The sequence below is a fragment of the Erigeron canadensis genome, chromosome 4 (assembly GCF_010389155.1).
Source record: "Erigeron canadensis isolate Cc75 chromosome 4, C_canadensis_v1, whole genome shotgun sequence".
Lineage (NCBI taxonomy): Eukaryota > Viridiplantae > Streptophyta > Magnoliopsida > Asterales > Asteraceae > Erigeron > Erigeron canadensis.
In genome coordinates, this window is record NC_057764.1 from 27,041,529 (window position 1) to 27,057,289 (window position 15,761).

The 15,761-nt window shown below is 34.1% G+C and overlaps 2 protein-coding genes across 3 annotated transcripts; one reads left to right on the forward strand and one right to left on the reverse strand.

Annotated features, from left to right (window-relative positions):
• Positions 1-1,212: 1,212 nt before the first annotated feature.
• Positions 1,213-6,137, reverse strand: LOC122597758. The gene is made up of 4 exons (XM_043770324.1): positions 6,046-6,137; positions 5,235-5,604; positions 2,461-4,392; positions 1,213-1,694 (listed from the first exon to the last, which is right to left on the reverse strand). Exons 2-4 carry the CDS (start codon positions 5,594-5,596, stop codon positions 1,685-1,687), a joined length of 2,304 nt encoding a protein of 767 aa, XP_043626259.1. The 5' UTR covers positions 5,597-5,604; positions 6,046-6,137; the 3' UTR covers positions 1,213-1,684.
• Positions 6,138-10,989: 4,852 nt separating this feature from the next.
• Positions 10,990-15,187, forward strand: LOC122597989. 2 transcript variants are annotated; one of them, XM_043770594.1, is made up of 8 exons: positions 10,990-11,381; positions 11,698-11,982; positions 12,606-12,665; positions 12,761-12,967; positions 13,308-13,426; positions 13,509-13,606; positions 14,259-14,383; positions 14,741-15,187. In XM_043770594.1, exons 1-8 carry the CDS (start codon positions 11,154-11,156, stop codon positions 14,885-14,887), a joined length of 1,269 nt encoding a protein of 422 aa, XP_043626529.1. In that variant the 5' UTR covers positions 10,990-11,153; the 3' UTR covers positions 14,888-15,187. The 2 variants fall into 2 exon arrangements, with proteins under 2 accessions (XP_043626529.1, XP_043626528.1); XM_043770593.1 differs by having other exon boundaries at positions 10,994-11,381; positions 14,726-15,187.
• The last annotated feature ends 574 nt before the right edge of the window (positions 15,188-15,761 follow it).

A 15,761-nucleotide genomic window follows, 5' to 3' on the forward strand; every position in this document is an offset into this window, starting at 1 on the left:
TCTCATCTATTCTATATTTATCTATAATAACCATAACACCCTTTCTCTCTCCTCAAATCTCAACCAATCATCTTTTTTTTTCTCTCCCCCATAAATCATTTATTCCTCCAATTCATTCAAAATCTTTTATCTCAAAAATCATACGTCGATAAATTATAAAAATTGTATGGGTGTTCTTAAAATTTCATGCTTTTTCATTAGAGATGTCATTCGATATACTTTCGACGAATTTTTAAATCCGATGGCGGAGGGCGGAGGCCGTAGGCATTTGACTATCACACTCTCTGACCTAGCTATCACCCCCACCATTTCACCGCCGCAACGCGCGGGTACTTACTCTCGTCTATCTAAAGCAAATAAGGTTTTCAACTTTTAACATTCAACAATATACACATGCTAATATATGATATACAATATATCGAAACCACATTAAATCAATAACCTACACTACTCGTCGCTACCGCCACTACCACCACCACCGCTGCCACCACCATCTCCGCTACGACTACCACCACCAATCGCCGCCAATTCCACAGCCACCACAACGCGCGAATACCCTTTTTATTTTTATATAACACTAAAACAAAAAAGTTCATTAGAAAACGAATATTTCACAATTAACATTTTAACTCACCATAAATGTTTTTGAATGATAAACACTTGTACTAGTGCTTTTTTAGTAGGAACTCAAAAAATATTATTGAGAGAAGTTAATTAGATCAATTTCCAATTAATTAGCTCAAAATAAAAATATGAATTGTCATGTCAATTTACAAGTGTTGGATGTGGCAAAACTAATAAAAGAAATAAAAGATTATTGTTTGGGAGAGAATGTAAAAACAAACTATTTAATCCGGCAACGGCTACTAAACTAATTATTGCACATACTGCTAAAATGCTAATCTTGATCATAACCAACTAAGTTACAAACATCATAAACTCACATCGCAAACCAATGTAATGATAAAATAATAATAATAATAACTGAGAATTATTTACAAAAGACATATCCAAAACACCCGCTAATCGTTACAAATTCATATGCAACATTTATCAAAGGAAGAAGAAAAACAGTAAGCCTAACTGCCTAAGGACCGAACAAAAAATGATCCTTGTCAAAACTTCTGATCAAAGTATCTACATATAGAAGTAATTATCAAATCAGGGATAATAGTAATGATCAAAATGAAAGAAATAAATTGTACTAAAATATAAAAAACCAATAAGATTTTTGTTTTATTTATTAAAGAATTTCAAGAATGAGGAAACACCCTGTGAAGTTGTAAAAAATGTATCTAGACCACCAAGAGCGCAAAGCTATTTCTAAAAGTTCTTATCAGCTAACTCCTTCACACTTTCACAGGCTAGGAGATAACCAAAACTAAGCTGATCTATAGTCTACGCCAAAAAACTTTACCTCGAAAAGAAAAAGTGATCTGCTAATGGAATTACTATTGACATTTACATTTAATTAGCAGGAAAATTGGAAGGCAAAAAAAAAAAAAAAAACTGCTGTATATTCTGACTGGCACAATGCAATTTTTAATCTCCCAGCCGACTGTGAGCTAAAACGAGTGCATGACAGCTCTGCTAAGAATCCAAACAAAGTCAACCCAAAATTTATTGTTTTCAATCACCCTGTCACCATGCTATCTATCACCTTCGAGAAGTTGTTGCAAACTATTCATGGTTCTCTGTGAAAACAAAACGAACAATTAGCCACAAAATTTTAAAGGTGAGAAGAAGAGATATTTGTCTTAAATGATGAACAACCAACTATGCTTTCTATATTATGCTTTTACGGGGATGTTTGGATGTGATTATTTTTGGCCCTAAAGAGCAGAAGTCATAACCAATAAAATTTAACCACATGCAACAGCGATGGTTGCTTCTATAACATATTCAAACATCCATAAATCAATATTTAATGACAGCCCTTAGGGCTGTCATTATCATTTTCCTTATGTTATTGACTGCATTGCCTTCAACTACAACAGAATTGAAACGATATTTAAAAAATATCCTAGCAATGATCATGGACCATAAATGTAGGCTACTTTGCTAAAACGTGTATGGTTTGTGTTTCTAACAGTTATGGAATTTCATTAGAATGCATTTGGATGCATTGCAAACTTGATCATTGCGGCTTGAAGCTAAATGCTCAGCAGTGTTTGGCTAAACTTTATCTAGGATCGACATAAGCGGATGTGAAAAAGTATCCAAGGAGTTGTGGGAGAAAACAATTAAAAGGTAAAAAGTTATCCCAAATCTAAATTTAATGCATACATTCTTTTAATTTGCTTTTCTTAAGAAACTAAAGTATTTTATTGTAGTGAAAAACTGATAACTCGTGAAAAACTCTCTCTCCCCCACCACCCCCCTTCTGCCACCTTTATGCTACCAGTCTCAAGGAAAATACTAGTATTAGTTACGGAGGATACTATATATATAAAGACATACTTGCATGATCTCTTATTGTGACCCAGCCCTTTACATTTCCCACACTGGAGTTGACGTTTAAGAAAGTCAGCTGGTCCAATCCTACCAAATGCAACTTTCTGTATCTTTGTCCTGTCAGGTGTACTAATAGTGGGTGGAGGTGTAATAACAATTGAACCATCATCAAGTTCAGTATCCATTAATCCTTCAACATCAGAAACAGGATTTATAGGAGCCGCATAAGCCAATCGGTAGTAATCGGTATGAAAATATGCAGCACAAATATCATATGCGCTTCTACCATAGGATTCCAAAACCGCAATAGCATGAAAACATGGCAATCCCGTAAGTAACCATTCTTTACAGGTGCAATCCCAATTATCAATATCAACAGTATCAATACGTTCACCAAATCGAACCTCAGATTTGCTTCCCTCTGACCGTAACACTTGAACTGAGTGCGCTTTAAAAGTTTCGTTCTTTAATTTTTCCTCCATAGATGGTGTTAACCGAGTCAACCATTGACTTGATTCCGTTTTACGTGTGTACATCAACTCCATCATTTTCTTCCTCAAACCATGAATCATTTCAGTTATTGGCAACTCGCTTGCTTCTGATACCCACACGTAAAAGGGAAGACCAAAATCAGATGTCATATGATTGTACCTTAAACCTTCAAAAAAAACATTAGCCCAATGCTTAGGCTCAGCATCTACAATCCAATTGTAGGCTTCAGGTGAAATGGTTTTAATATCTTCAGCATACTTCCAAAACCCCTCTTGTGTTGTTGCATAAGCAGCAGCATAAAGATCTTCAACCATGAGTCGTCTAGCATCATGTGAAAAATGCCCTGCTAAATCTTTATTGAACTTTTCGGCTAAATAACCTAAACAATATGCATGACAACACTCGTTACCAAATATTTCAAGTAAAGATTCCTTTAAACCCTTTTGAAAATCTGCCACAACTGTAATTTGAGTGTGTCCCGACACAGCATTTTTTAGCTCACTTAGAAACCACCGCCAGTTATCATCAGTTTCTTCATCAACAACAGCAAACGCTACTGGGAACACACCATCATTACCATCTGCTGAAGTAGCAGTCAACAATATTCCTTGGTATGTTGAATTTATTGGTGTGCTATCAAGAAAAAGAAGAGGCCGGCAACCTTGAATAAAACCCAACAACGAGGCATGAAAAGAAATAAAAAACCGATGAAAACTTGAATCCTCCTTGGTACTAAATGTAACAATACTCCCAGGATTTGTCTCCTTTATTTTTTCACAAAAGGATGGTAGTTCCCTGTATGCATCTTTATAAGATCCTAAAAGCTGTTCCCTTGCGTATTCTTTAGCGCGTCTTGCTTGTGAATAATTGAGCTCGATTCCATAATCACGTTTAAGAACATTAGCAATGTCTTTTGGCTTAATCTTTGGAAAATCTTTGACTGTTTCTTTAATTAAGCTCCCAATGAAACTTCTAGTAGCTCGAAATGCAGGTTTTATTGAACCACCTTGACAGGTATGAGTTGGCCTCATTGTTTTAATACAAACTAATTGGGTGGTAGATAACTTTGATGCATGGATACGCCAAGGACATCCTTCTGATTTGCATTTCACAGTTACCCGTTGATTTTCATTCTTTTTGTACACATAATTGAACCCGTGAGCAATTGAATAATGCCTTAAGGCCTCTCGGAATTCAGCTAGTGAACGGAATCTTTGGCCTACTCCCGTTATAAGATTCTCCCACTTTTTTGCAGCTATGGGTGGTTCATTACAAGTGATAGGTGTAGGGTAAGGATAGATGGGATTTGCGGAAGCAATTGGAGCGATCTCGTTGTTTGTTTCAATGTCAATGATTTCATTAAGAGGGAGCATATCAGTTGAATCAAGGTCAGTAGGCGGCAGAATTGCAACCGCCGCTTCTGGTTCAGCTGGTTTCTTCTGCGGTCTGTATTTGTTCAAGAATAAACAATTATCAGGATGGATCTTGAAAAGTAAAAAAGCAGACTTTTTTCTGTCAGAATGGTTCTCAAAATCTAAATTAAAGCATAAACATGCAACATAGCTTTAAAGAGAGAGAGAAAAGCAAGATGCATTAATAAGTAAGGGGGTATTTAGATGTGCACTATGAAAGTGATTATGTGATATATATATATATATATATATACCCAGAACCAGAAATTGAATAATACAGGATGCAGAAGAAATTCTCTGGCTGTGCTTTTGCTCTTAAAAATCAAAATCATTAAATAACCAGTTGATTCAGTGTTCACATTATTCTAATTTATTAACTATCAAATGACAAAAATGGCAGTTTATGGAAAAAAAAAGAAAAGAAAAAGAGAACCATTTATATGGAGTAGAAATGTAGAATTCCTCAACTCAGGGGTAAAAGAACCAGTAAACAAGTAATTTCCCTATATATTATAAACTTCATCCGTAAAGGTTTACGTAGAAGCAAATCCAAAAAGGCCCAGAATACTCAAAAATAAAAAAATCTCCCGCTTAAGGTAAGAAGGTAAGAAAACTTAAACTAATGATTGGTTTTCATACAACTTCTTAGCCGCTTCCTTAAATCTGACTATTAATATTAATTATTAAAAAGCTAGAACATCATAATCACGTTTACCCATACACTCACCAACTTCACGTAGTAATCATCATTTTATAAAAATATATCCAAACACCATCTTAAGGATCATGTGTGAATCATCACAATGCAATACACATAACTAAATACAAACAACAACAAACACATGAAACTTTTCAAAAATTCGGGTCGAAATTTACCTACGAGGAGGCTGCTTCTTCATGGGAGGTGTTTTAGCAGGCGGAACGTCTTTCATTATAAACACCTCCAATTGATCACATTCTTTATAGTAATTTACCATTCTCTGAAAGTCTTTATCTTTAGACACAGTAATAAGATTCTTCGTATTTCCAGGCAGAAAATACTTCACTAACATCCCATCAACAGTCGAATCAATAGTTTCTGCAATCTCTTGCTTAAAACCACTTAACTGCATATTATCATCAAGGTCAACAGCATAAGCCTCTCCACCGCTATACGACATTGACCCGTCTGCATTCGTGTCAAACTCTCCGCCGTATTGACATATGGCTATCATTTTTTTTACTGCCACCATTGCCATATCTCTCTCTATATATATATATAATGTCAAAAAGTCAAAAGATTGAAAACATTACATTCAAGAATTACAAAACTTCATAAAGGTCAAACAAAAAGTCAAACTTTACAATAAGACTGTTAAATATTACACTTGAAACCCATATAAAATCAAAAACGTGATACCCACATTCACGAATTAACAATATCAAACAAATATATATATATATAAATACAAAAAATCAAAACCCCTAAAAAAATTCAAAACTAAAAACCCTAATTTAAAAAGTCAAACACTTGAAATTAACGATGCAGAAAAAAACCCAGATGGGAAACAACGATAATTATTGGGAATCGAACAGAATTCGACCCAATTTTGAGTGTAATTGACTGAAAGTGATTAATTTTACGAATTAGGGTTTCGAATATAGATAAGTATAATTAAATTAAAGTGAGAGAAAAGGAGGGAAATACCTGAGTAATTGAATTCGGGTAGAAAAAAGTAATAATTCTTCGATTTATGAAGTGGGGATTTGAAATTATTGTTAGGGTTAATTATATATAAGTTGGGGTGCGAGATGAATTTGGGAAAAGAAGGAGGAAGATAGATGTTATATATGTCGAAGCTTAAGGGCCTCAATAGCCCATCTTTCATCCTTTCCTTAGCTTTATATCATTATATTAGGGATAATTGTACAAAGTAGAAAGCACTTTTCGACCAATTCACGAAAATAACAGTGATTTTTAAAAGTTTTGTTATTTAGAAATGAACTTTCATTTATTACCGGAAATAGCAACATTTGACACGTGGACATTTTTGATTACGTGGCATTTTTTATTGACGTGATATTATATTTTATTTATTTACTATTTAATTTTTATCATTCATGTCATTTCCTCTTAAAATGGCTTCGTTTCAGTTTCGGTTTCGACAAGGTATGTTTTCTCGTTATTATATTCTGAAACTAATTTCAACTTATTTTCATTGACTTTTGTTAAATTTCTTTCATTTTCAAGCATTGAGAAGCTATGTATTATTATCATATCTTTTCTTTTTACTTCAAATTAACATGTTTTTCAAAAAAAAGTTTTGTTAATTTTTTTCTCTTTTTAGAGTCATTAGGTTATGAATATAGAGCATTGTTAATGACAAATAAAAAAATTTTAAAAAGTTATTTTTATATAGACATAATATATACTTTCTCTGTCCCAATTTAAATGTCCAATTTTGACTTTTGAAGTCTTTGACTGTAAATTGTTTCGTGTGTGTTATACAATAATTGATGTATAATATATGAACATATTGGGCTTTAGATGTACTCTTCATTGATATAACTTCATCATGTCTTATATTATACAAACAAAAATATTTACGGTCAAAGTTAGAGAAAAAAAAGACTCAGCAAGTCAATTTTGGACATTTAAATTGAGACGTAGGGAGTAATAAACGCTCTCTTTAAAAAGGTGTTTAAAATCATATTTTAAAGAGATTGTCTGATTATTATGGTTACATAACATAAATAATTGAAAAAAGTGTTTTAAAAAAAAAAAAAATTGACTATCTACGTAGCAATAATCTTGGAGCATGTTTCACATTTACATGATAAAGTTCAAATCGTAGTTATATCTATATTTGTACCATTATTTCTATGGATGTATTACAAGGTACAATTTTACCATTGATTGTACAAGTCAGTCATGTCTTGTTGTGGTACATCTATCAAAAGAAATAGTACTAATTTCACTTCTCTTGATAAAAGGGTCTTAGATGTTTATAGCTCAGTTTTTTCTAAAAAATTTTTGTTACTAAATTAATTTAAAAAAAAAAAAAAACGTTCTAGCAGTAGTTTTATTCAACTCCTTTTGATACGTAGGACTTGAATATCCATTACGTTTTATGTCAATTGTTAACATAGTCTTAACCAAATGGTTGATAGTGGAATTGATAGACTTCTTCTCATTTTAATTTCATCTTATTAATAGTGGTGAAGCCACTTAAGACTTAGAGAGGGCCACAGACCACCCCAAAATACTAGCACATTTAGTAATATATAATACCTATATCGTCAAATGAAGTTAGCTCAACTGGCAGATGCAACCCTAGTTTTTCTTACAGGTCTTGGGTTCGACTCTCATGAATAACAAGTCTGTGGGTTTTTTCTCTGAATCACCTGTAACGGCTTGGGTTCTGAATCCCTGATGTCGAATATCGGTTACAAGTGAATCACCTTTTAAAGCTAGTTAAAGACCGACTAGTGTTTTCCATCCTTATGTTTTAATCCTAGTGTATGATTATAGACCGAACATCAAAATTAAACTAATACATGCAGATATAAAACCAATAATAATATGAAGAACTAGTAAAACATGGATCTACGATAAACAGTAAAACACACTCCAACAGATTCTAACAAATAAAGTAAAACAATAAACGTCTACATGATCACATTGATCCAAACAAGTATTCAGCCTACTAACCTTACATTATTAAAGGAATAACAAAGTCTGAAAAGATGAACGACGTTGTTTACCAACTGAAAGTAAAATAAAAGAGTAGATCTAGGTTGAGGATGAAGATCGAAAGGTGTTAGAAGCTCCAAAACCTCCTTGGAATCTGCAAAGTCGACATAGGGTTGAATATGGGCGACTAGGGCTGCTGAATCGACTCTTTCTTAGGGTTTTGAGGGTTAGTTCGACTTAAATAGGTGTTTAAGTCGGTTGTTAAACTAGGTCGCCTAGCGGCGTTGGCAGCTCCTGTTGCTTCTCATATTGCTTCGTTCGGCTCCCGAATCACCTCCTTGTGTTTTGTAACTTCGTAGGCTTTCATCTTGAGTTACTTGATGTCATTTACCCTCTCTGGCATCTTCCGTGAACCTGCGTAAACATACAACTCCATTAAGTACCGATAGTTCCGGAGTATTAACTCATTTAGACATTGAAACAAAGCCTTTCGATAGGGTTTTTATCACAAAAATGGACGCTCATCAACCCTTCCTAAGTTAATTTCTTGGTTTCGCCACTTCTTATTGATACCTTAATTCATTATCTTTCACCAGTGGCGGAGCTAGCAGGGGGCTAGCCGGTGCTCAGCCCCTGCCAACCGACCAGTCTTTCCCTTTACAAGTTTCATACTTTCAAAGATTTTGCCTATGAAGCCACCCCCAATCTCCATATCTAGGTGAACCAAATAAGATTTTTTCCGGTGGGATTTAAACTATATGATCTTTATAATGATTGAAGTATGTTTTATGCTATACTTAGATTAATTGCAGATCAAAGAAAAAAAGATGGGGGCGAGGTCTTCAATGGAAGTAATGGGATGAGGAAGATGATAAATACAGTAACATACACAACTTTTTAATTTTTTATAAATTTATCTATAATGAATTTGTATAAAAACCCCCTATAGATTCATTTAATATCTATATTAGTCCCTAACTTCAAGATATTGACAATAACTATCTTCAAAATAGTATTATATCACTTCGCCTCTGTCTTTCACTATATGTTATCCACATTATACTTGAGATCAAGTTATTCCCACATGGAACGTACCTGGCTAGGAGTAGAACCAAGCACAACTTTGCATCCGATTTGAATGACCTCCAAAGCACCCGTAACTATTAGAGGCACATTTAAGTATCTGACATATATATTGTGATGTTGGATATTATTGAAGTAAAAAATTGATGAGGATGGTGAATAATGTATCTATCTAAATATTTTTTAAAGAAATTTTCTACCAATACAATTTTAAGTCACGAATGAATTATTAAAGTATTAAAGTATTTTTTTATTCATCAATAAATTATTAGTGACCTAATCATATTCTAACATAAAAAATAGAGTAAATTATACTTTTTGTCCCTAAAGTTGACACGTTTTTCATTTTTCGTCCTTTAAATGAAAAAATTACAATTTTGACCTTAAAGTTGACAGATTTTTTCAATCATTGTCCCTCGCCAAACGTCGTTAAGTTTCAGCCGTTAAGTCAAACACGTGCAACGCACGTGAGGGACTGAAACTGCAAAAAATGACAAGTTCAGGGACGAAAACTGAAACTTACTTTTTTGTTTTCATCATCCTCATCTTCTCCGGCTGACTTTCACCGGAAAACCTAAAATGCCGATATCTCACTCGTTTTTTTGAATTAGACCACGAAACCACCACCAAACTTCTCAAAATTAGTTTTCGCACGAATTCTAACCAAAAGATTTCAGATTCAACACTTGCCGGAAAACTCAAAGTACCCATAACATAGATTTTAAGCAATATTTCTGTACGATTTAGCTTGTTCCAAGAATGAAATATTCTGTTTTCGCAAATAAGTCCATGTTGGATTAGGTGTACGTGCTCCTCACTAAGACACCAATGGTGTGCCTCATTTATAATTCCATAAGCTTTGCACCAAAAAGAAAAGTACAAAATAGGGAGAGACCTTCATGTGGGTTCGGTTTTTGTCAATGAGGCAAAGACATAAGATCGAAAAATTAGAAATATAAAGAGGAAACAAACAGGGACGAAAGGACCAGGTGGCCTGACAAGCCCCTGCAATTCAAATATTTCAGATCAAAAATTCTGATAATCGTCACCTAATTCTTAGTTTATGTAATAGAAGTTCAAAGCAATTTACAATTCGTCATTTGGTTGATTATAGCTTTTGTTCTATATTTTGTATAGAAACTTTAAATCCGTTGTTCGTGAAATCCTTACGTCGAAATCTCATTCTGAAAGTTGTTACAAATTTACTATTGATTCATCTAGTATTGTGTTAAGTTTCATAGCGATTCGTTACCTTTTATTTTTGGCGATTTAGTTAGATGTTAGTTTTATCGTAAGGTTTTCGGTATAGTTTATTGGTCAATCGTTAAGGTTATTAAGTTGTTATAATAGTTAGATTAGTAGATTGAGATACAAAGAATTCGGATGTGACAACCGATTCATTGGATCTCGTTTTGGTTATAGTATTCGTGTGGAAATTCATTTTGAAAAGTTTGGTGGTGGTTTCGTGGTCTAATTCGAAGAAACGAGTGAGATATCGGCATTTTAAGTTTTCCGACGAAAGTCAGCCGGAGAAGATGAAGATGATAACAACAGAAAAGTAAATTTCAGTTTTCGTCCCTATACTTGTCATTTTTTGCAGTTTCAGTCCCTCATGTGTGTTGCACGTGTCCAACTTAACGGCTGAAACTTAACGGTGTTTGGCGAGGGACGATGATTGAAAAAATCTGTCAACTTTAAGGTCAAAATTGTATTTTTTTCACTTAAGAGACGAAAAGTAAAAAACGTACCAACTTTAAGGACGAAAAGTGTAATTTATTCTAAAAAATATATTAAAGAAATATTCCATTTTTAAAAAACATATAGTCAGCCTTATCTCCCCTCTAAGATGTCAGTGGATCTAAATCATACCGAAATTTTAAATTTTTTCTCAAATAGGAAGATTTTCTTTTAATAAAAAATGCAAAGTTTGCCAAACATCCATCCATATATAGAAAGAAACCAAACAACAACCGATATAGTAGTAGATGGAATAAAATAAAAATAGAGAAAAGTGTAAGAGTAAAAAAGAAGAAGAAGAAATGAGTGGAAGAGGATTAGCAGCATCTCCTTCATGGATTCTGGGCACTTGTAGTATTCATCAATCATCATCAATAATATTTCCTCCTCCTTCTCCTATTATTATTATTAGCAGAAATCCTTGTGGTGTAGTAGTGTGTCGATCACAATTTAAAGCAGCAGATTTTAGTAAAAAATTTGTACTTCATCATGCCCTTTCTTCTTCTGGTTTCAACACCACCTTTGCTACGGTAATTTTAGCTTTTTTTTTTTTTTTTTTTTTCTTTTATAGTAGAATGAATGTTAACCATCCATTTTGCTATGTATCGGCGCTGTCGAATTAGTCATATGTAACGCCTTTTGTGGTACATTTAAGGCCCTTACAAATGTTGCATTTATAGATATATACTCATTATTTGTGGTAAATTTAAGACCCAAAAATTTGGAGACCCTATGCAGTGGTGCTTCGTGCACACTCAAATGTTGCATTTGTGGATATGCCCAAATAATAAGTGCTAATGGGATATATTACTTTTCATTTGTGTGAATGTGATGTACTACTGGCAGGAAGCAAGGGACGGGTTCTGCTCACAAATCAATAAGTTGTCAAGTATCGAGAGGGAAACGAGTATAATCATCAATGGAGCGGTTGATTTAGGGAAAACAGCTCTTTACATAGCAGCAGAGGATGATTCGCTCATTTCTCATTCATCCGTACCACTACCCGTTGATGCTTTTATTGGGAGACTGGATGATCTTTCTATGGGTTATTGCTCACGTTACAGTTCATCGTTTAGATCATCTCCTGATACGTTTCTTGAGTGCCTAGAGAGGTACATGTATGTTGACAAGGTATTGCTATCTCTAATTTCTCAGTTCATGCTGTAAATAGATATATATTTTATTTATAACTATAATATGATCTTATAAGATTGAGCATACATGCTAAATTTGTTGCCAAGAGAGATAGCATGTTTCTGTGGAAGCTATATTTGAGGGCTAACTGCATAAAAAAGCATCCAACATTATTTTTAGCTTTGTTTTTGTAACCATATCTGTTTTACCTATAAAAAGGTTACCAACTAAAAAAAATTTGATTTTGGTGGTGATTGACCTTGTTACCGGACATCTCTGTAACTTTGCCCATGTTGTCCTTTTCTGACATGGCACCTAAAAGCCAGCTAACATAGAAGATCACCCTTTTTGTGAGTTCAGGTGTCTTACCCGAAACATAAGTCGGTCAAAGTTTGTTATCTCTTATGTAGTATGCTCCTCCATAAAATATGAAAATAGTTTCTTATTTCACAGATATTTTAGAACATTGTGAAACTTAAACCTGTTTAGTACGAGTAATAGATAGTCAACATACTTTACTGGTTAATAGGTTATCATGTAATTTGTTTCCATAGGACACTCAAAATATAAAATCTATATGTCAGTTTTTTTCTGTTTCCTTTACTAATGATATTGATTAGGGCTTTCGGAGGACAAAATCAAGCAGCCAGTTGGGGCAACAAGCAGTTTATCTTCATTCAGTAGGAAGACTTGTCTCTTTTGAACTTATTACGACATATTTATACAGATTTCTGTTACATACTAATGCATTATTCCATAATCATTATGTCATCAGGTTTTGACTCATCGTGTGGGGTCAATGTCTATGCTTTCACTGATTTATTCTGAGATACTGAAAATGCTACGCTTATGGGGTCTCATCAAATTTGATGTTGAAATATCTTCGCATGATTCGTATGGTTCTCCAAGAGGATATCTCAAGCAGAAAACTACGGAGTCTGATCAGCAACATATTGTAACAACTGAATCCCTGTTACTGAAGGTAGCTCCTGTCTTTTATGCTGACATATTAACCTATAGGTTGATTTACTTATTTCATTTTTTTTATTTGGATAAAAACAACTGCTCTTTTTGGTGAGCCAAATTAATCTTAATGTGATTTGTTCCACACTTTTAAGACTAAGTTTTGTTTTTAGGCACACAAAGTCACATATCTAAATACAGGTTAACTTTCCACATGCATTATGTGTCACATACATACATGGATCTGTGAATATGTATAATATATGATGAAAGAATCCACAAAAAAGGGGGATAATAAATATATATCACAACATATTAAAGATTAGGGTTGAGCAATGCATATATAAATCTGTGCACAGATTTTGAGAGACTTGAAGAATGCTTTCTGGCCATTTCAACTTGACCAAAGTAAAAGTCCATTTCTAAGAGCAGCAGAGGCTGCAAATTGCTCTGATAGATCAGCCAATGTTGATAAAAGGTCCTTAAGTTGTTAATATGAAGTCTATTTTTTTAAGAGTATGTATTCAAATTTCATCATGATATAACTCTGCTTACTACAGTGGCTTGGAGCTTGCATCTGCAAAGGCTGCTAGGCATAGGCTAGAACGTGGAGTTTGGACCAGTGCTCGCTTTGGGGATATAAGGCGTGCACTATCTGGTATATACCTTTCTCTTTTCTTTCTCCTACCACAATGAATATGAATTGATGTGATATATTATATCTGCTGAAGTATTCATATTAGAGGGTGGTAAAATGGGTGAGGGGTGGTTGAATAACTGGTCAACTGGAGCGGATGAAAGTGGGTAAGTTTTTTGGAATGAGTGGAAATGGGTCGGGATGTGCTGACGCTGAAAACTTTCTGTCCATTTGTTTGGTTGATAAGTATCTAGAGTGTGTACAAAAGCAATATAATAATTTAATTTGTTTATTAAGATGATGTAGGAAGTTTTAAGTATCTAAAATAAGTTTAGGCGACTTTTGACTCATTTGACTTGTTTCCATCTGTATTTTATTTTAACCGTAGAGATAAAAACATAACCTGAATCGATCTTTTGTAAGTAATGGGGCGAAGGGCAAATTTGCAGGTCGGAAGTATATAATTTTTGGTTTTGCATTTTGATTTGCTTAGATATGGGTTTGAACAGTCATGGTCTTTGTGCTGTTACTTGCTATCCTTCTGATTCAGTTCTTTCACTGATGAGTGTCTACTATCAAGTTAGGCTAGTTGACTGATAAACAAATGGCAGTAATACCTTAAGGATATTGGGGTATAACTGTATAATGCTTTATCATTTTCATGTTCCTTCAGCATGTGAGCGGCTCATTATTCTAGAAGCCGATTGTACAGAACTAAGAGATTATGGCGTTCTCCTTTACCACTGCGGGTTTTACAAAGAATCTTTACAATACCTCAGGTTATATCAGGATACAGAGGTACACCGCTACCAAGTTGAAAACTAAATCAATCTTTCATTGTTTATTTGAGCTATAAGTAAAGAGGGCTAAATGGAGGGACTGGGCAGGCTGGGTAAGTGGTCAAAATAGGGAATTCTTGTAAGGGCTTCGTCAAATTGAGTGGTTGACCTGAAACACTATTTGTCCAATATCTTGGGTTTTAGATAAGATCACATATACAAGATTATTACAAAGAAGTCCTGATTTAGTAAATAATGCTATTTCGACCCATTTCACTTGGCTAATTAGTTTTGTTTTGCGATGTTTTACCATTTGAATAACCTAAATCCATCTCATCACGAGTTGAAGCTTCTATTACAGAAAAGTTCATTGCAGAAATCTACCTTAGTGAAGCAATCAAAAGCGGAGGAAGAAGCTGTAGAAAAGCTAATTATTCGACTTAACCTTATCTTGATGGAAGATGATTGGACTAGACCTTCATCCATTGCAAGTTCTCTATACAACAACACTGATCCTTGGTAACAACCGTACAAGTACTGAGTCTCACTGCATAAATTTGGTCCTCGGTATGAAAAACTCGATCATAAGTGAAACTTGGATTAAAAGCCATCATCACATGTGTATCATCAACTTGATGTACATATGGCTATGCCAAAACTTTTGTTGTTACTACTGAGGATATGATATCAAGTTATCAACTTTACATCACTAGTTCATGGTGTACATTATGTGCCATGCATATATGTTCTGTAAACACTTAAAACTGATGACACACTCAGTCCTTGTAAATACTAAATAGTGTATATATGGTGGTCTTATAAATCTCCTTTGTTCTATGTTCTTTTTTTTTTTCTAATTAAGTTGATAACTACATGGAGCCTGTAAATTATCAGAGATTTAAGTTCATAGTTGGTTATGCTGATTGCAGATTGTTTCGTGTCCGTAGTTGTGAAGTTTTGCTGATGATATTTTTGTTATTGCAAAATTCAAGTGTCTGATGATTTTACAAGTATTCCGGATTGATTAAAACGGTCTAAACGTTTGCAACTGATATCGGTAGGGAGCCTGAACTCGGTCTGATGAATCTAAAGATCTGATCAGATTGTGTCAAAATTCAGATTCTACTTGATCATTATATTCGTAGTCTTTGTCTTGATTTCAAAGAATTTTAGGCCTATTGTGATGCCCTGAGATAAAAAGAGCTTGAACCTTACATGAATATGAAATCTCTCCATATGTGCTGGAATTGGAGTACGTGATCCATTTGTATCCCATTATAGCTCAGTGGTTGATCACCAGCTTTACATGTTATAGGTCTCGAGTTTAAGACATGAGAAAGACATTTAAAAAGGAATTTCACAAAAAGTCCTCCAGTGAAGCAGGTGTGAGTCCTGCA